This window comes from Ostrea edulis, chromosome 8 (genome assembly GCF_947568905.1).
Source record: "Ostrea edulis chromosome 8, xbOstEdul1.1, whole genome shotgun sequence".
NCBI lineage: Eukaryota > Metazoa > Mollusca > Bivalvia > Ostreida > Ostreidae > Ostrea > Ostrea edulis.
Window position 1 is genome coordinate 11,212,134 of NC_079171.1, and position 22,404 is coordinate 11,234,537.

General features: G+C 35.3%; 1 protein-coding gene across 1 annotated transcript; it reads left to right on the forward strand.

Moving 5' to 3' along the window:
- Window positions 1–20,299: 20,299 nt before the first annotated feature.
- Window positions 20,300–22,098, forward strand: LOC125662252 (fucolectin-like). Its single transcript, XM_048894426.2, has 2 exons — window positions 20,300–20,480; window positions 21,881–22,098. The coding sequence occupies exons 1-2, from the start codon at window positions 20,300–20,302 to the stop codon at window positions 22,096–22,098; spliced, it is 399 nt and encodes a 132-aa protein (XP_048750383.2).
- Window positions 22,099–22,404: the final 306 nt, after the last annotated feature.

A 22,404-nucleotide genomic window follows, 5' to 3' on the forward strand; every position in this document is an offset into this window, starting at 1 on the left:
CGATGAACAGTTTGCACGGACCACTGAAGGGTCTGAGATTATTCGTAATAGATGAAACGTATTCGATATATCTTAATATCGAACTGAAGGCCACACCAAGATATTTTTTCTTCTGATATAGAATACATTTTCTTTTAGGTCATCGACTCCATAATGTGTTCGTCACTTTGGGTGACACAGATACAGAATTCCCAGTGAGCTGTGGACAGTTCAAGGGTCCTGGCGTAAATGCAGAAGTGTTGCACATTATATGTCCAAATAACGCACGTGGTCGTTTTGTGAAAACCGAAATTAAGGGTCAAACTCCTTCTGAGGTTGTGGTTCTGTGTGAAATCAGAGTTTTAATTTCCCTGTGATCGGCAGTGGTTGTATGTGAGAGGATATGGCGGACGCCAGCTTGGACACGTCGGTTTCCTCCGGGTACTCCGGTTTCCTACGACGTAAAAAAAACTCTATAGCTGTGCATCAAAGTACAATGTTTCAGCTTCCATGGGTTATCCTTGGTATTTATGTATCTATGTTTGTATGTATGTTAATACAGAATAAACATATATATCCATCTAACTTCAGGTGAGATAAAATGTCCTCGGATACTCCCGCATACTTCTCACCAATGTTGCCAGCGGCCTATTAAAAGCATCATTCGAAAACATTGAAATGTCATTAACAACGTTGATGTGGAAGCACATAGATTTCACTAAAGGAATAATGTATCAAGAATGTAGTCGTGAGTTGACCGTATAGTTATGATAATAAATATTTAAGGATAATATATACATTGTAGACAAGTTTAAAGGATATTATACTACCAAATAAAAATAAAAGAGTATATGTATAACATGAAGTTTCAAGAGAATTGCACTACTACGGCAAATACAGCCCATTTCATCCCTTTAAGACTGTCCTACTGGAGGACCGTTCTCTTCACTGTGGTCAAGTTACATGAATTTGAAATGATTTTCAAAACAATGTATGTCCTTTTGCAGTCATATATTTCATGACTGATGAATAAAAAACATATGATTTATTAACATGATTTTACATATCAAAAACTCGTTTAACTTAAAAACTTCTAACCTACGTAACATTTTATATTTGTTTATTCTATAGGCTACATATGTAATAAATAAATCTAATAATTTGGTTTTATCTATTTTTGAAAAAATCCAACAACTATGTGCTTCCATTGAACTTTGATAGATAACTGCTTACAGTTTTTCATGTATTAAAAACATCACACTCGCGATTCAATATTTCAAGAATTGCCGGCAGTTTACCGGCATGAAAACGTCAGATAACAATTGAATAAACGACAGGTTGAAACCCTTTTGACATTAGGTTATTTGCCATTAACGTGACTTGATTTAAAAAACTAATCATACGCAGAACACGTTCGTACGTATCGAATCTGTTGATATATATAAACACCATAAAACATCACAATGGAATATTGCTACATAAATATGGGAAGTTAACGATGAAGAATCTGACATCACCCCGTTGGTCATTGAATTGAGTTGTTAGTATACCGTTAATATCTACTTTCAATGGCATATTTAAGTATGAAAAAGAAGTAGACGACCCCATGCCGTCTTTTATTTCGAGTTCATTGGAATATTTCAAATCGACATGTGAATGAAAGGTGAAGATAACGAACAGTGATGAATCTCATAAGTCCTACAAGCAATACCAAATAGATAATTGGGCAAACACGGACCCCTGGACACACCAGATGTGGGATCAGGTCCATAGGAGGAGTAAGCATCCCCTTAAAATTATTATTGTTGATAAATAATATGTCGTCAATATATCTAAATGTCGAATTGAAGGCCACAACAAGATATTTTTTTCTTCTCATGTAGAAGTTTTTGAATGTATTCTGCTTCATAGGAATATAAAACATGTCAGCTAACAAATGAGCACAATTCGTCCGCATGGAAATTCCAGTAGACTGTTTGAAGACATGGTCACCAAAGACAACGAATATATTGCCAATTAGGAACTCTATCATATTTGTGTTTTTAATTTCAACTTGCGAGTAAGTGTGCGTGAAATCAGAGTGGTGTTTAACAAAGTGATTTTTGGATTGATTGATAGATTAATTGATGTTTTCCGCCACACGCAGCAATCTTTTAGTTATCTGGAGGCGACAAGTTTTTATTGGTCGAAGACAGAACCCAGATACAATATACATGGGAAGAGACCGACGAACCTCCGAGAGTAAACTTGGAAACATTCTCACTTACCGGCGCGAGGGGGATTCGAACCCGCGTTGACCAGAGGGGAGAGGCCGTGTGATTTTAAGTGCGATGCTCTAACCACTCTGCGAGCGAGGCCCCAGAAAAAAGGAGTAAGTGTGTAAAGAACAAGTACCTTTTATATTCCTACACAATTGTTGCTGCCTTACTCATTCATGAGAATTGTTTTATAATTGAAAATATGACTTAAAAGAGATTTTTCACTTTTTTTCTTCAAAAAATCCTTTTGATGTTAAACAATACACATGCAACTCATTTAAAGTTTATTATCCAAATTTTGACCTTGTTATTGTGAGGATAGGGGCAATATTTGAGCAATACCCCTGTGTTATTTAAACGAGCCCCGAATCTTTCTTAATATTCATAAACAAACTAGGGAAATGCTCATTTTGTAATTTAAGATATTTTAATGTCTCATAGTCATAGATTAAACTTTTAAATCATTTTTTTATCGTTAACCATACAAGTTCAAAACTTTTGAAAATATTAGCATTCCTCAATCACTTTACGAAACAGATAATAAACCGAGGAACGAGCTTCAGTTATAATATATAGAATATATTTTTGTGAAAGCTTTTAAACGTATTAGACATTAGATTTTGATCATTAATAGCGAAAAAGAAATTTTTAGAAAAAATCACGAATCAGTTCCTTTAATACATCGTATAGATGAGTCCCACGCAGAGTGAGTGATAGATCACCCTAAAGGTCTCTCCAGGTGAAATTTTATGCTCGTATAAATTATTATTTTTCTTTAACTCATATATTATTCATTGGAAGTGACAACTAATCAAAGTATATCTACAAGGAGCAAGACAAAATGCAACCAGATGAGTTCTCCTCTGAAATAAATGACGGTGTATTTCTTCCTCTGAAACAAAAGAGGATCTATTATTCCCCTGAAAAAAAAAAACAACAACAAAAAACGACGGTCTATTGCTTTCCTCTGAAATAATAGACGGTTTATTGTTTTTGCTGAAACAAAGGACGGTCATTTTTTTCCCCAGAAACTTTTAACAAATCAGAATGAGTTGCAGAAAGATATCAAAATATTTGATATTCCTGTTGTGTTTAATGTTGATGACACCGCATGCGCTCTCTGGGGAGAGCACATTTGTATACTACCAGCGGCAAACAGATCTGGACTACCGACGACAAACCAATACGGTTTCTGTCCCAGTTGACAGTCCGTCTGTCTGCGCTTTACAATGTGCTAAGAAGGTTGCGTGCGTTTCTTTTTTTTTCAATATCCTGGAATCCCTGTGTCAGACAGAGGGGACAATCTATGTTTCTTTTGATGGAAGCGATGCTGGACCTTGGCAATGCTATGGTTTGTATCATTTCTAGCATTATTCCTACAATGTATATTTATGTAAAGGATAGTTTGTGTCATTTTCATTCAACTTCTTCCTTTTCGTAGCTATGTTAAAGTTACCCAAACTATGTTTTTCTTTGTTGTACGTGTCACTGAGAATTTTTCACTTATATTGAGACATCACCAGTTGTATTTAAAGTACCATACATTTAAAGCTATGCTTAGCGCTCATGACCGTAGCAGAAATAGCAATATATCGTGCAAACGCTTACCATGACAGAGAGCTACCGGTTTTAAGGTAATGGTTTTTATATCTAAACATCGAGTGAAATTAGGAATATTTAACAAACCCCTTCAATCATTTTCGCTTGAGTTGTATCTTGCAGGTAACTTATGTAGATATTCTACAGTATTCTGAGAAAAAATGCTTTTTTGCAAGTCAACGATCCTATATTACTGAAATAAACAGTAGTTATAGAAATCAAAGGTTGATGTGGCATGTTGATATATAGTTATTAGGGTATATCGAATTGATTGCGTCGTTGGTCAATCAGTGTTTTCTGTATATATAAATTTCTTTACTGGCCTTGTATCTTCTCAGATCCGACACTTTAAGAAAGTAGGGTGTCGTTGGGTTTTTGTGCTTTTATATATATATATATATATATATATATATATATATATATATATATATTGTGAAGAGTTATCGTTATTTGTTAAAATATTTCCTCTTCTTTATATTGAATTAGCTTTCTTTACGACTTAGACTTCAAACCCGTTTAGAGTTACCATACTTAATTCGAGCACGTACTTCCTGTTTACCTGTGAGTGTGTTTCACGCATCGGTCGATTGTTCCAATCATTCATTTTCTACTTAGAGATAGCACACACTGTAAGTAGTCTTTTGCAGTTCATTATCATGTTTCTCTTAGCCTTTGAATACATATTTACTTTATTTTGGTTTGTTAGCTATTCTTGTATATTATATTTAGAAGTGGCATACATCTGAATATTTTCTATGGAACGCCGTTAGTGTCATATGTATCTTTCACATAAATGTACGCACTTAACAATTTTTTCTACGGAAACAAGTTTGTGATAAAATTAAATCCAAATTTTGACTATTTTCTTTTTGTAACATTTCTTAAGTTTATTTTTGATTATTTATTTATTCATTTGTAATTTAACAGTATGTCTATTACTCCTTTTGCTTGTTTCAGTCTTTTACCACACATGAAGTACATAATAAAGACTACGCACCGTCCTATTGTGTCTTTGGTTAAACTATCTGCAAAAGTAATGGCAGAATATATATATATATATATATATATATATATATATATATATATATATATATAATTTTTATCACAGCAATTATATATACCCGTATATTCAAGCTAGTGACGAAGTACTTTGCTACTGGGATGTAGAGACCTCCGGGGACTAACAGTCCACCAGGAGAGTCCTCGACCCAGGGGTCATAATGTAAAACCTACGTCAAACTACATTACCGTGGTGTAGATGTAGAAAACAGTAGCATCACAATGGAGTTTATGAATCCAACAAGACTAGTGTGGTTTCCAACGCTAGCCATGAACCATTGTTGTAAAGGCACAATTTCAGACCATTATGGCAGAGGAATTTCATCCTGTAGGTTGAAACCTCAATATTCAATTTTGCATACTCTACCATTGACGAACAAGGAAATGGGGAGATAACAAGCAAGGCCCGATCATCATAAATTCTATATAATCATGAGATATGAAGCGTTCATCCTTGAACTATCTCTGTCCTTGTTTCAGGACACTGTATACTTTATTCACTCCCGGAGTGCATTTGGAGAGGGTTAATATAGACAATGCCTGTTGTCCAATGCATTTGTGTTTTCTGCATATTTAAAAGATTGATATTTTGATTTATTTCCGTTTCCAAATTGATTTGTTACAGATGCCTAGAAAAAAGTCCTATAAGTGTTTTAACTGCCCTAGAATTACGAAACAAACATATATATGTTATATATCAGATTCATAGGAATGCAATAAGCAGACTATCTGGAAGAACGCCTAGTCACCGTGATTTTCTGTGTGACAAATGCAGACATATATGCAGGTCCTATGTACAGAAATACGGCAAGTCAAATCCAGAACTCAAGAGGAGTAATCTGGCATCTATACACCAACCATCATTGTCTACGTCCCTTAGTCCTCCTTCTGTTCAATTGTCATTCCCATGTACAGCTAGAGGTCACTCTTCTTGTATACTTAAGATATTTATCTTAGTTCATACAAAAACTTTACGCGGTAGCCGAGAGTTAGATCGTTCGCCTTGCATGCGGTAGGCCGGGGTTCGAATCCCGGCCGCGTCAGACCTAAATCGTAAAAACGGGTAGTGACAGTTCCATCGCCAAACGCTTGGCATCAGGGGATGTCCCATGTCCCATTAGGTGTGGCACGCTTAAAGACCCAACTTTAAGTTAACACCCCCAACTTTTACCTGTGTTGCGATCAATGATAAGCCGCTGGTCAATCAAACTTTTAACACTAGAGCTTAGGTTGACTGACGTTTGCAGAGACTGTGGTCTACAGCTACCTGAGAAAGATGTTTTGATAGCAATCATGGCTAATGATGACCGGCAGTCTTCAGATCTCGAGGAAAGCCCCAGTATACCTGAGTTTTAATAGCATTGACTCGCACCTAGAATATTTTAATTTCTAACGTCCCCTATACAATGCAATTTATCATCGTATTTTCTCTCTCCATCGTTATACATGTATTATAGATTAAACAATCAGAAATCAAACAATAATAATAAAAAAAATAGTTATTGGAATATTTTTTATTAATGATTTATTGTGGCTTTATATTTATAAAAACATGAACAATTCTTTATTGGTGCAGCACATCAACATGTATAATGGTTATATTGCCCATGCGTAAAACTGTTACAGTAGTTAAAAAAATTCTTCTGTTTGAGATACCACATGGATTATAAATTACACAATCAGAAATCAAACAATAGTAAAAAAGCATAAATAAGTTATAAGTTATTGAGATATTTCTATTTATAATTTATCACGGCTTTATATTTAGAGAGAGAGAGAGAGGGAGAGAGAGAGAGAGAGAGAGAGAGAGAGAGAGAGAGTTATTGAGATATTTCTATTTATAATTTATCACGGCTTTATATCTATAATTTATCCCGGTTTTATATTTATAAAGAGAGAGAGAGAGAGAGAGAGAGAGAGAGAGAGAGAGAGAGAGAGAGAGAGTTACTGAGATATTTCTATTTATAATCTATCACGGCTTTATATCTATAATTTATCCCGGTTCTATATTTATAAAGAGTGAGAGAGAAAGAGAGAGAGAGAGAGAGAGAGAGAGAGAGAGAGAGAGAGAGAGAGAGAGAGAGAGAGAGAGAGAGAGAGAGAGAGAGTGAGAGAGAGATGTGTAAAACTGTAGCAATAATATAGATGAAATAATATGGCATGACAATAGTGTTGCATACGTATGACAATAATTACTCATTTAGTCAATGATTGAGAGTAAGGGAGAGAGATAAAGGGGGTGGGGTGTAGACTAGCTATGTGTCAGCTTCTGTTTAGGAGACCATCGTTACACAAACACTACGTTCACAGAAACCCTAAAGAGAGAGAGAGAGGAGGGAGTGTAGACTTCGTGTCAGCTTCTGTTTGGGATGCCATCGTTACACAAACACTACGTCCACAGAAACCCTAAAGAGAGAGAGAGAGAGAGGCACAGGTGACATCCACGGAGTTCCTCCGCGGACTTAAAAGTCTACTTCGCTCAGAAAAATGACTTCAGATGTGCCTACAATTTTAAAGGTCAACCGTGTTTTATAAAAAAAAATAGGTTCACGAGGGGGATGTTTGAAAAATCCATTTTCCTATTTAGTTACTATAATTACTCAAGTTTAACCAAAATTATAGAATCGTTTCTCTTTTTATCGTCAATTAATATCAATTTAATGGAAATTTATACAAATAGATATACAACTTTAAAAAAAATAAACTCGTCTCTGAGGTAGACGGTAAAACAATATTGTTTGCTGTGGTCCTTTCACCGCATGGAATTTTGATTTTTGATCACGATTTTTCAATTATGTCCAATACAGCGGAAAAAAAAAAGTAAAGTGGGGAGAGGGGGCCATATATCTCAAATCTAAACGTCGTGATAGAAAATATACAAGTTCTTAGTATTTTAACAGATCTGATTTACAATCAGAATAAGCCCCAAAAATATATTTTAACCTATACGTCCTTTTTTGTGTTTTACACTGTGATTCTCATAACGTCAACACCATGACGTAAGCATCATGACGTTATTTAGTTTTCATGCTGAAAAACAATACAAAGTTTAAACGACTGTAAAACAATAACTAGAAAAGATATTGTTATAAAATAAATAGTTCTATGACCTATATATCTTAGAGCATCAACTGTGAAAGTCTCATTTATTTTTGCGAAAGGGCCAATTTTAGTACTTTGTGGCTCTAGTTCTTTGATCTGATACAATTGTCGCTGCCTTACTCATTCATAGAACGTGTTCTAAAAATGAAAATATGACTTTAAAGGAACTTGTCCATGTTTTAAAGAAAAAAATAACTTAATAAACATTAAAAACATAACTCATTTAAAGTTGTTTACGCAAATTTAACCTTAATATTTCAAGGATAGGGGCAACAGTTGAGCCGTAACCCTGTGTTGTGCAAACAAGCCTCAAATCTTTTTTAATGTAATGTTAATAAACAAATTAGTGAAATGTTAATTTTGTTATTTAAAATATCTTAATGTTGCATTGGCATGAATTAAACTTTTAAATAAAAACGTTTGTCATTAACCATATATGTTTAAAACTTTGAAAACAATAACATTCCTCAATCTTTGTTTAAACAACGTATGATGAACTCTATGTAATGAGCTTCTATCATAATGTATAGCCTTATTTTTGTGAAAGCTTTTAAACACACCAGACAGTAGATTTTGATCATTAAAAATGAATAACTAATTTATCAGGAAAGTCGTCAATTAGTCCCTTTAATTTATTGAATAGATGAAAGGTGAAGATGACGGCACATAGATGAGTCGCACACAGAAATGAATTATCGTGTTCCAGATGAAATGTTATGTTCGTCTATATATTATAAGTAGTCTTAAACACATATATTATTCATTCGAACTGGTAACTAATATAAGTATATCTAGAAGGAGTAAGGAAAGGTGCAACCAGAAGAGTTTTCTTCTGGAAAAAAGACGGTCTATTTTTTTTTCTCTGAAACGAAATACTGTCTATTTTTTTTTCTCTGAAACGAAATACTGTCTATTTTTTTTCTCTGAAACAAAAGGCGGTGGTCATTTTTTCCCCAGAAACGCCGTGCACTTCTAATAAATCACAATGAGTTGCAGAAAGATATCAAAATGTTTGATATTCCCGTTTTGTTTAATGTTAATGACACCGCATCCACTCTCGGGGAAAGGCTTATGTGTATCCTACCAACGGAAAATAGATCTGGACTACCGACGACAAACCAATGCGGTTTCTGTCCCAGTTGACAATCCGTCTGTCTGCGCTTTAGAATGTGCTAAGAAGGTTACGTGTGTTTCCTTTTTCTTTAATATCCTGGAATCCCTATGTCAGACAGAGGGGACAATCTACCTTTCTTTTGACGGAAGCGATGCTGGACCTTGGCAATACTATGGTTTGTATCATTTCTATTTTTTGAATTTCTAAAAATATATTGTTTCTACATTAGATATTTATGTAAGAAATAGTTCGTGTCATTTTCATTCAGGTTCTTGCTTTTCGCAGCTATGTTAAAGTTAGCCAAACTATGTTTTTCTTTGTTTTGCGTCCCATTGAGAATGTTTCACTGATATTGAGACGTCACCAGTTGTAGATAAAGTACCCCATATTTAAACAGCTTCACGGAAGAACTTACGATAAAATCGCAATCTTAAATTGTATTACACAGTTATTACTTTAAATGAATGAATGAAAACTTTTATGAGGCTTAATTTTCATCATCTTCAAAAAGTATTTTGCCTTTTTATTGAATATATCGTATAATAAACTGGAACTCCCCAGTATATAACGTTGGTCGTAAGTCGTAAGTTCTTTTGTAATACGTTTCCCATCCCTTACCAAAATATACAACCTCTGGCACACAGTTACTGCAAATTTGCTGCTAGTGGCACACTGTATGCCGCTAGCCGCATTAGCTGCACACTTTTGGCAAACAACTCTGGCACACTGATTTGTTTGCCGCAAACTTGCAGAAAACTTGTGACAAATTTGCAGCAAACTTTACATTTTGGTCAGGGATGTCCGTAACAGCAGGTTGATTTACCGTGCAAACACTTGTCGTGACAGAGAGCGTTCATTTTTAAGGTCATAATTTTTACATCTAAATAACGAGCGAAATTAGGAGTATTTAACATACCAAATATAAATAACGAGCGAAATTAGGAGTATTTAACATACCAGGGATAATCCCTCTATATATTTTGCTTAATTGTATGGTGCAGGTAACTTGTGTATATATTATACAGTGTTTTGCAAAAAATCGCTTCTTTACAAGTCAACGATCCCATACCAAGCGGGTACGTTAAGGCAAGTTATGAAAATCTTTACTGGGATAAAATCCGCGAAATAGTGTGACGTCATAATTGAAATAAGTGTATCACTAAGTATATATTAAATTCCGATTTTTTTAATGTAAGTTTTATTTATGCATAAAATAAACCATGCAGCTACTAAGATCCAAAGAAATTCGAAATGTTGTACTGTTGTCGTGTAATTTGTGTCTGTTTGATATGAAAGTAAACTGATGACGTCACGACTATGCATCGAATGACGTTGACACATGCATTTAAGTTAAGAATCAGACATATAATTACGCATTGGTGAATGCAAGTACCCTTCACACACCCACATTAATCCGCACTTGTGATATAATAAGAGCGAATTATCTTTTTATATGAATTGAGGTTAACTCGCCGCTTGATTCTGCATTAAATGGTCGCTATGAAAATTGCTAAGATGATAATGACAATTTTGAAAGATGAGTTAGAGATTTTGGAAGATTTAATTAAAAAGATGTTTGCTATACTTCTTTTTCTTAATGATGTAGAGTGCAGTCGATATATATAAAATGAATTTGCATTACCAAACGTACATGATGGATTCTTGCTAAAATCAGTGTACAATATCTCACGAAAACAACGATACTTTCTCCATCAAACGTTAGATTTCTTAAAAGCCTTACTAAGTAACAAATACATAACTTTGCGATAAAGGGAATACTGTTTGTGGTAAATAATTAGCTATTTCTTTGTTCAATATTTTCGTTGTAGTATTTTCCCAAAAGAATTAAACGAATGATTTATTCATAGACAATGTTGATTGCAATCAAAAACGGAAAGTGTGTCAATCTCCGTAATGAAAATGTTGATTTTAAACAAGATAGGTGTGTTATCTGGTGGTAATGGTATGTGATTGTTCACACAAGTCAAATTAATTGCAAACAGCAGTATTACGATGACATTTGTTTCAGACTGTTGATCATTCTGATATAATATATAGTATTGATTCTATCTCGCACATTATCTACATGAGTGATTCGGGAATTACAAGTGATGTCTTTGCTAATGTATTACGATTTTCATCATTTTTACGTAAAACTGTATGATGGTGCTGTAGATTTAGAAAACAGTAACATCGAAATGGAGCAAATCAAAACCAACAACACTAATAGGGGTTCCAACGCTAGCCAAGAGACATTTTGGTAAAGGCACGATTTCCTACCAAATGGGTAGAGTTATTTCAGCCTATAGGTTGAAGCCTGAATATTCAAATCTTACATACCCTACCATTGGCAAACAAGGAAAAGGGGAGATAACAAGCAGGGCCCGATCATCATACATTCTTTATAATCAGGAAAAAATGAAGAGTTCCTCCTTCACCAATTCATGTCCTTGTTTTAGGCTAATGTATCTTGTATTCACTTTTGGAGTACACCTTGACCTCTACTTACCTTTTATTTCCATTAGTACATACAAACCCCGAAGAGTACTATTACACCACTTGCACGGAACGGTGAACAGTTTGTACAAAACGCTGAACGGTCTGCACGGAACGATGAACGGTTTGTACGGAACGCTGAACGGTCTGCACGGAACGGTGAACGGTTTGTACAAAACGCTGAGAGATCTGTATGGAACTGTGAACGGTTTGCACGAAACGCTGAACGGTCTGCACGGAACGGTGAACGGTTTGTACGAAACGCTGAACGGTCTGCACGGAACGGTGAACGGTTTGCACGAAACGCTTTGCACGAAACACCGACCACACTGTAGGCGTGGCTTGCACACTTTGTGAACGGTCTGCACGATACCGTAGGCGTGGCCTACACGCTCTGATTTTTTTAAATATTATTTTATTCAAATAGATTCAATATAATTGCAGTATTCTAGATATTAAAAAAAAGGTTGAGAAAGAAATAACAATGATTCATTTTAAAATGATTGCTCATGTACGACGCGGTAAATTTCATTGTTGCTTATTAGATCAATGAACACGTTGGAATGAAAACAGATTATTTTTTTTTTATTTCGGAAATAAAGGAATAATATGCCAAACTCATATCATCACGCAATATTGATTAATCATATGTTATTGATTCATTGCTCTATTTTAAAATTCATTGAAACTGAATATGAAATTGTCGCGTCTGTTTCGCTATTTTTGTACATTCATTCTCAGTGTCGTGAAAATACATTTGCAATTTATATATTCCAGGCCTCTTCCCAAAGACAGATATTGAATAAACCTATACATTTCATATACATGTGTACGTGTATGAAAACAGATAAAATGATTTAAAGAAATTTCTCGTCAGGAAAGATTGAAATGTTTTTGGACGGGGAGAGGGTTTTGAACGGTCTGCACTAACGATATGCATGATCTGTACGCTTTGATTCTTTTCGGAATTATTTGTTTCATCCTGGGATTACTTTAATCAAGGGATAGTTTAATGACTTACGAACACGTTAGAATAAAAGGAAATGAATATTTTTCAACTTCGGAAATAAAGGGAAAAGATGCGTAAATTGTATTGTCATGGAGTATTTATTATTCAACTTTATATATTCATTGCTCTATTGTATTCCTTGAAAATCCCGCGTCTGTATCGTTATATTTGTACATTCAATATGAGTGCCGTTAAAACACGTGTGCAATTTGTATATTCCAGGCCTCTTCTCAAAAACATATCTTGAATAAACCTATATTTTTACATACGTGTATGGCAACATATAAAATGATTTAAAAAATTCTCGTAAGACTGGAACATATCTTCGGTTGGGAGAGGGGGTACAACTAGACATAGGATTAGCCAGTCAATACGAACTTGTCACCTTGGATAAGAAGGGAAGATACAAAAAAAGAAGACACAATCGCAATGCCATGAAAATATATTGAGAAAAAATCATATAAATGAATAGATAAAATAAATAATTACTAACTACAGTAATGATCAACAGATGTGCGAGCGGATCTAACATCCAATTTTGATTAGATTGTTGCATTAAAGATATAAACACCTCTTTTGTCATATTTCAATTGCCCACGCCAATTTTCACACATTCTGTACGAATGTTAATTTCAAATACCCGGATTAACTGACTTCTATAATTGTGGTAAAAGAAGGACCTTGGAATTTGCTTAGAATATGCAAGTTATACACAGGTTGGTATTTGCATTATACAGACAGTTCCGATAAACGATTTTGATGAAAATATTTCTGTTTAAAAAGAGAATCTTGGTCATACCGATGTAACAAGATAAAAAAATTATTTTTATATACAAAATAAATAAAATACATAAATATATAGCGAGGGCAGAGATACACATGTCTGTGTACTTGCTAGAAACTACCAAGAACGATAAAATGGTATCGGACTTTGCTCTGCCTGGTGGTTTTATAATCAACTGTTTTCTTTCAATCATTTGCAGATTTTCGATTTCCACTGTTTAAAGCCCGTCTTAGAAACATTTCGAAATCATATGTCAAATTCCCAACAATGTTTACCTGTCACACATCCCATTCCGAAATGACTGACACGGTTTGTACGTTTCTAAGGGCGTGGTTTGAACGATCTGCACGTTTTTATGGGCGTGGCTTGATCATACACGGAACGGTGATTGATCTGCACGGAACGGTGAACGGTTTGCACGGAACGGTGAACGGTCTGCAAGAAATACTGCATGGGTCTGCACGGTACGGTGAACCGTTTGCACGGAACGAAACGAAAGGCTTTGGTGTAGTAGCACACTTCAGGGTCTGCATTATGATTTTACAGAAATGAAAGCAGTGAATGCCGCATTCAACAAGACTGCAACGATGAGTAGCATATTTCACCCAAGCAAACCAGATTATGTTGTTGACGGCAGGGTTGTACTGGACGGCCATGCGGGTCAGTGCTCACACACACAGGATGAGACCAATCCATGGATAACTGTCGATTTAGGCACCATCTACGTCGTACAATACGTCACCCTCTTCAACAGAATCGATGCTCATGGTAAAATTCTATTTCACTAAAACATTACCGTGTAAGTAGAATTTTTAGCGAGGATTTCGTTTTGGCTTTATTAGCGACAGTGTTGGGATCCCTAAAATTGAACATCACCCATAATTTATTCAGAGGTAATAGTGATCTTTCCTGGAAAAATGAAGTTTCTAAATCAGCTCACACTAGATATAATACATATGTTGTTTGGACAAATCCCTAAATTTGTGCATCGCTGAAGATCCACTTATACGGTATTTTAGAAGAATATTTCGTACTTACAATTCAATGATTAGACATCATTATGCAAATAGAATCGATTAAAACATTGAGAACTCTTTCTATAAGATAATAGTAAACTTTTTGATACTAATTGTATAAATAGAACAAGGTCCATCTTGAATTTCTTTATATCAATATATTAAGGGATTTATTTTGATTATGAAGTAAAACTTGTTTCTGTTTCACTTTTCTCTAAAGACAATTCCACGCTCACTGTTGACCCACACTTAAATATTTCACATGTCAAAAGTATTTACTAGTGTGCCTTTTTAAATATCAAAGTATGGATGTTCAGAAGAAAATTCTATGGATTGTTAAAAGAGGTAAAGAAATGGCCGTTATCCCATCTTAATTAATGGTGAAAAGTCGACTTGTTCTGAAGAAAGGTGAAAATAACGAACAGTGATCATTGTCAGAGTTTCAAAACATTAAATAAAGATCTGGGCAAATACAGACCCCGGAGTACACCAGAGGTGCGATCATATGCCAAGGGGGAGCAACCATCCCCTGTCAAGCGGTCAAATCCGCCGCGAGACATCTATCTTGATCAGACAAACGGAGTTATCCATAGACAAAATCAGTAGTCAAGAATGACGTAAACAATGGGTGTGAAGCATTTCAGACAGCACTCGATCCAATAATATATTGTAGTGGCGAACCAGAATTCCATAACGTCATTTGAGAAATGCTGACGTTAAACAAGACTGTTTTAACCACTGTAACATCAGCTTGTTTGTCAGTAGCCTCCATCGATCTAAAAACTGGTGATATGCAGAACACGAATTTGTGTATCTTGAGTGATATAATATTAATAATAATAATGATAATAATAATTAGTTGAATGATATAAGCACTAAATATAGGTGATAATGGGACATTGCTACAAAAGTGTAGGAAGTTGTCGATGGAGAAACTGAAACCATCCCGTTTGTGATAACGTTGAGTTGTTACAGACACTGAAGCGTACTACTACACCATTTGCACGAAACGGTAGGAGACTAGTCTTCATGGAACGATGAACAGTTTGCACGGACCACTGAAGGGTTTGAGATTATTCGTAATAGATGAAACGTATTCGATATATCTTAATGTCGAACTGAAGACCACACCAAGATATTTTTTCTTCTGATATAGAATACATTTTCTTTTAGGTCATCGACTCCATAATGTGTTCGTCACTTTGGGTGACACAGATACAGAATTCCCAGTGAGCTGTGGACAGTTCAAGGGTCCTGGCGTAAATGCAGAAGTGGTGCACTTTATATGTCCAAATAACGCACGTGGTCGTTTTGTGAAAACCGAAATTAAGGGTCAAACTCCTTCTGAGGTTGTGGTTCTGTGTGAAATCAGAGTTTTAATTTCCCCGTGATCGGCAGTGGTTGTATGTGAGAGGATATGGCGGACGCCAGCTTGGACACGTCGGTTTCCTCCGGGTACTCCGGTTTCCTACGACGTAAAAAAAACCTATAGCGCATATATCTGTGCATCAAAGTACAATGTTTCAGCTTCCATGGGTTATCCTTGGTATTTATGTATCTATGTGTGTATGTATGTTAATACAGAATAAACATATATATCCATCTAACTTCAGGTGAGATAAAATGTCCTCGGATACTCCCGCATACTTCTCACCAATGTTGCCAGCGGCCTATTAAAAGCATCATTCGAAAACATTGAAATGTCATTAACAACGTTGATGTGGAACAACATAGATTTAACTAAAGGAATAATGTATCAAGAATGTAGTCGTGAGTTGACCGTATAGTTATGATAATAAATATTTAAGGATAATATATACATTGTAAACACGTTTAAAGGATATTATACTACCAAATAAAAATAAAAGAGTATATGTATAACATGAAGTTTCAAGAGAATTGCACTACTACGGCAAATACAGCCCATTTCATCCCTTTAAGACTGTCCTACTGGAGGACCGTTCTCTTCACTGTGGTCAAGTTACATGAATTTGAAATGATTTTCAAAACAATGTATGTCCTTTTGCAGTCATATATTTCATGACTGATGAATAAAAAAACATATGATTTATTAACATGATTTTACATATCGAAAACTCGTTTAACTTAAAAACTTCTAACCTACGTAACATTTTATATTTGTTTATTCTATAGGCTACATATGTAATAAATAAATCTAATAATTTGGTTTTATCTATTTTTGAAAAAATCCAACAACTATGTGCTTCCATTGAACTTTGATAGATAACTGCTTACAGTTTTTCATGTATTAAAAACATCACACTCGCGATTCAATATTTCAAGAATTGCCGGCAGTTTACCGGCATGAAAACGTCAGATAACAATTGAATAAACGACAGGTTGAAACCCTTTTGAAATTAGGTTATTTGCCATTAACGTGACTAGATTTAAAAAAAACTAATCATACGCAGAACACGTTCGTACGTATCGAATCTGTTGATATATATAAAAACCATAAAACATCACAATGGAATATTGCTACATAAATATGGGAAGTTAACGATGAAGAATCTGACATCACCCCGTTGGTCATTGAATTGAGTTGTTAGTATGCCGTTAATATCTACTTTCAATGGCATATTTAAGTATGAAAAAGAAGTAGACGACCCATGCCGTCTTTTATTTCGAGTTCATTGGAATATTTCAAATCGACATATGAATGAAAGGTGAAGATAACGAACAGTGATGAATCTCATAAGTCCTACAAACAATACCAAATAGATAATTGGGCAAACACGGACCCCTGGACACACCAGATGTGGGATCAGGTCCATAGGAGGAGTAAGCATCCCCTTAAAATTATTATTGTTGATAAATAATATGTCGTCAATATATCTAAATGTCGAATTGAAGGCCACAACAAGATATTTTTTTCTTCTCATGTAGAAGTTTTTGAATGTATTCTGCTTCATAGGAATATAAAACATGTCAGCTAACAAATGAGCACAATTCGTCCGCATGGAAATTCCAGTAGACTGTTGGAAGACATGGTCACCAAAGACAACGAATATATTGCCAATTAGGAACTATATCATATTTGTGTTTTTAATTTCAACTTGCGAGTAAGTGTGCGTGAAATCAGAGTGGTGTTTAACAAAGTGATTTTTGGATTGATTGATAGATTAATTGATGTTTTCCGCCACACGCAACAATCTTTTAGTTATCTGGAGGCGACAAGTTTTTATTGGTCGAAGACAGAACCCAGATACAATATACATGGGAAGAGACCGACGAACCTCCGAGAGTAAACTTGGAAATATTCTCACTTACCGGCGCGAGGGGGATTCGAACCCGCGTTGACCAGAGGGGAGAGGCCGTGTGATTTTAAGTGCGATGCTTTAACCACTCTGCGACCGAGGCCCCAGAAAAAAGGAGTAAGTGTGTAAAGAACAAGTACCTTTTATATTCCTACACAATTGTTGCTGCCTTACTCATTCATGAGAATTGTTTTATAATTGAAAATATGACTTAAAAGAGATTTTTCACTTTTTTTCTTCAAAAAATCCTTTTGATGTTAAACAATACACATGCAACTCATTTAAAGTTTATTATCCAAATTTTGACCTTGTTATTGTGAGGATAGGGACAATATTTGAGCAATACCCCTGTGTTATTTAAACGAGTCCCGAATCTTTCTTAATATTCATAAACAAACTAGGGAAATGCTCATTTTGTAATTTAAGATATTTTAATGTATCATAGTCATAGATTAAACTTTTAAATCATTTTTTTATCGTTAACCATATAAGTTCAAAACTTTTGAAAATATTAGCATTCCTCAATCACTTTACGAAACAGATAATAAACCGAGGAACGAGCTTCAGTTATAATATATAGAATATATTTTTGTGAAAGCTTTTAAACGTATTAAACATTAGATTTTGATCATTAATAGCGAAAAAGAAATTTTTAGAAAAAATCACGAATCAGTTCCTTTAATACATCGTATAGATGAGTCCCACGCAGAGTGGCTGATAGATCACCCTAAAGGTCTCTCCAGGTGAAATTTTATGCTCGTATAAATTATTATTTTTCTTTAACTCATATATTATTCATTGGAAGTGACAACTAATCAAAGTATATCTACAAGGAGCAAGACAAAATGCAACCAGATGAGTTCTCCTCTGAAATAAATGACGGTGTATTTCTTCCTCTGAAACAAAAGAGGATCTATTATTCCCCTGAAAAAAAAAAACAACAAAAAACGATGGTCTATTGCTTTCCTCTGAAATAATAGACGGTTTATTGTTTTTGCTGAAACAAAGGACGGTCATTTTTTTCCCCAGAAACTTTTAACAAATCAGAATGAGTTGCAGAAAGATATCAAAATATTTGATATTCCTGTTGTGTTTAATGTTGATGACACCGCATGCGCTCTCTGGGGAGAGCACATTTGTATACTACCAGCGGCAAACAGATCTGGACTACCGACGACAAACCAATACGGTTTCTGTCCCAGTTGACAGTCCGTCTGTCTGCGCTTGACAATGTGCTAAGAAGGTTGCGTGCGTTTCTTTTTTCAATATCCTGGAATCCCTGTGTCAGACAGAGGGGACAATATATGTTTCTTTTGACGGAAGCGATGCTGGACCTTGGCAATACTATGGTTTGTATCATTTCTAGCATTATTCCTACAATGTATATTTATGTGAAGGATAGTTTGTGTCATTTTCATTCAACTTCTTCCTTTTCGCAGCTATGTTAAAGTTAACCAAACTATGTTTTTCTTTGTTGTACGTGTCACTGAGAATTTTTCACTTATATTGAGACGTCACCAGTTGTATTTAAAGTACCATACATTTAAAGCTATGCTTAGCGCTCATGGTCGTAGCAGAAATAGCAATCTATCGTGCAAACGCTTACCATGACAGAGAGCTACCGGTTTTAAGGTAATGGTTTTTATATCTAAACATCGAGTGAAATTAGGAATATTTAACAAACCCCTTCAATCATTTTCGCTTGAGTTGTATCTTGCAGGTAACTTGTGTACATATTCTACAGTATTCTGAGAAAAAAATGCTTTTTTGCAAGTCAACGATCCTATATTACTGAAATAAACAGTAGTTATAGAAATCAAAGGTTGATGTGGCATGTTGATATATAGTTATTAGGGTATATCGAATTGATTGCGTCGTTGGTCAATCAGTGTTTTATGTATATATAAATTTCTTTACTGGCCTTGTATCTTCTCAGATCCGACACTTTAAGAAAGTAGGGTGTCGTTGGGTTTTTGTGTTTATATATATATATATATATATATATATATATATATATATATAAATTTTATCACAGCAATTATATATACCCATATATTCAAGCTAGTAACGAAGTATTTTGCTACTGGGATGTAGAGACCTCCGGGGACTAACAGTCCACCAGGAGAGGCCTCGACCCAGGGGTCATAATGTAAAACCTACGTCAAACTACATTACCGTGGTGTAGATGTAGAAAACAGTAGCATCACACTGGAGTTTATGAATCCAACAAGACTAGTGTGGTTTCCAACGCTAGCCTTGAACCATTGTTGTAAAGGCACAATTTCAGACCATTATGGCAGAGGAATTTCAGCCTGTAGGTTGAAACCTCAATATTGAATTTTGCATACTCTACCATTGACGAATAAGGAAATGGGGAGATAACAAGCAAGGCCCGATCATCATAAATTCTATACAATCATGAGAGATGAAGCGTTCATCCTTGAACTATCCCTGTCCTTGTTTCAGGACACTGTATACTTTATTCACTCCCAGAGTACACCATGCTCTCTACTAAGCTTTTATTTCCATTCGTATATTTGAAACGATATATTATGATTTTACAGAAATGAAAACAGTGAATACCGCAGTCAACAAGACTGCAACAATGAGTAGCATACTTCACCCAAACAAACCAGATTATGTTGTTGACGGCAGGGTTGTACTGGACGGTTATGTGGGTCAGTGTTCACACACGCAGGGTGAGACCAGTCCATGGATAACTGTGGATTTAGGCACCATCTACGTCGTACAATACGCCACTCTCTTCAACAGAATCGATGCTCATGGTAAAGTTCTGTTTCACTAAAACATTACCAGATATAAGCAGACGTTTTTACCGAGGATTTCATTTTGGCTAAAATTGAGTATCACCCATAATTTATTGAGAGATAATAGTGATCTTTCCTGGAAAAATAAAGTTGCTAAAATTAGGTCTCACTAAATATATATACATATGTAACGATGCTTTATGGACAAATCACAAAATGTGTACATCGCCGAAGTTCCACTTATACGGTATTTTTGAAGAATATTTCGGACTTAAAATTCAATCATTATACATCATTATGCACATATAATCGATTTAAACATTGGTGACTCTTTCTATGAGAGAATAGTCAGCTTTTTTTATCCTAATTGTATCAATAGAACGAGGTCCATCTTGAATTTCTTTATATCAATGCTTTAAGGGAATTATTATGATTATGAAGTAAAACTTGTTTCTGTTTCACTTTTCTCTAAAGACAATTCCACGTCCACTGTTGACCCACATTTAAATGTTTCACGTGTCAAAAGTATTTACTAGTGTGCCTGGATTCTTTAACTTAAACTATGGAAGTTCAGAAGAAAAAAAATAGGGAATGTTAAAAGAGTTACTGTGATGATCGTTATCCCTTCTTAATCAATGGTTAAATCTACTGGTTGTCCCATGAAAGGTGAAAACAACAGTGATCGGATTTCAGATCTCCAAAATATTAGATAAAGACCTGGGCAAACACTTACTCCCGGGTAAACCAGAGGTTCGATCGTATGCCCAGCAGGAGCAACCATTCCCTGTCGACCGGTCAAACACGCCGCGAGACATATATCTTGACCAGACAAATGGAGTTATCCGTAGACAAAACAAGTAGTTAAGGATGGCGTAACAATGGGTGTGAAACATTCCTGACGACATTTGATCCAATACTATATTGTAGTGGCGAACCAGAATTCTATAACGTCATCTGAGAAACGCTGACGTTAAACAAGACTGTTTTAACCACTGTAACATCAGCTTGTTTGTCAGTAGCCTCCATCGATCTACAAACTGGTGATATGCAGAACACGAATTTGTGTATCTTGAGTGATATAATGATTATGATAATAATAATTAGTTGAATGATATAAACACCATATGTAGGTGATGACGGGATATTGCTACAAAAGTGTAGGAAATTGTCGATGGAGAAACTGAAACCATCCCGTTTGTCATAACGTTGAGTTGTTACAAACACTTAAGCGTACTACTACACCATTTGAGCGAAACGGTGCGTGACTATTCTTCACGGAACGGTGAATAGTTTGCACGGACCACTGAAGGGTATGAGATTATTCTTAATATATCAAACGTCCTCGATATATCTTAATGTCGATTTATAGGCCACAACAAGATATTTTTTCGTCTGATGTAGAATATATTTTCTTTTAGGTGACCGATTACGTAATGTGTTCGTCACTTTGGGTGACACAGGTACAGAATTCCCAGTGGAGTGTGGGCAGTTCAAGGGTCCTGGCGTAAATGCAGAAGTGGCCCACGTTATTTGTCCAAATAACGCACGTGGTCGTTTTGTGAAAACCGAAATTAAGGGTCAAACTCCTTCTGAGATCGTGGTTCTGTGTGAAATCAGAGTTTTAACTTCACCGTGATCGGCAGTGGTTGTATGTGAGAGGATATGGCGGTCGTCCGCTTGGACATGTCGGTTTCCTCCAGTTACTCTGGTTTCCTACGAGAAAAAAATCCCATAGCACATATATATGTGCATCAAAGTACAACTTTCGAGCTTTCATGGGTTATCCTTGGTATTTATGTATCTATGTTCGTATATATTTTACATGATTTTAAAGGATAATATACTACCAAATAAAACTAAAAGAGTATAAGTATCACATGAAGTCTCAAGAGAATTGCACTACTACGGCAAATGTAGCCTATTTGCATCCCTTTAAGACTGT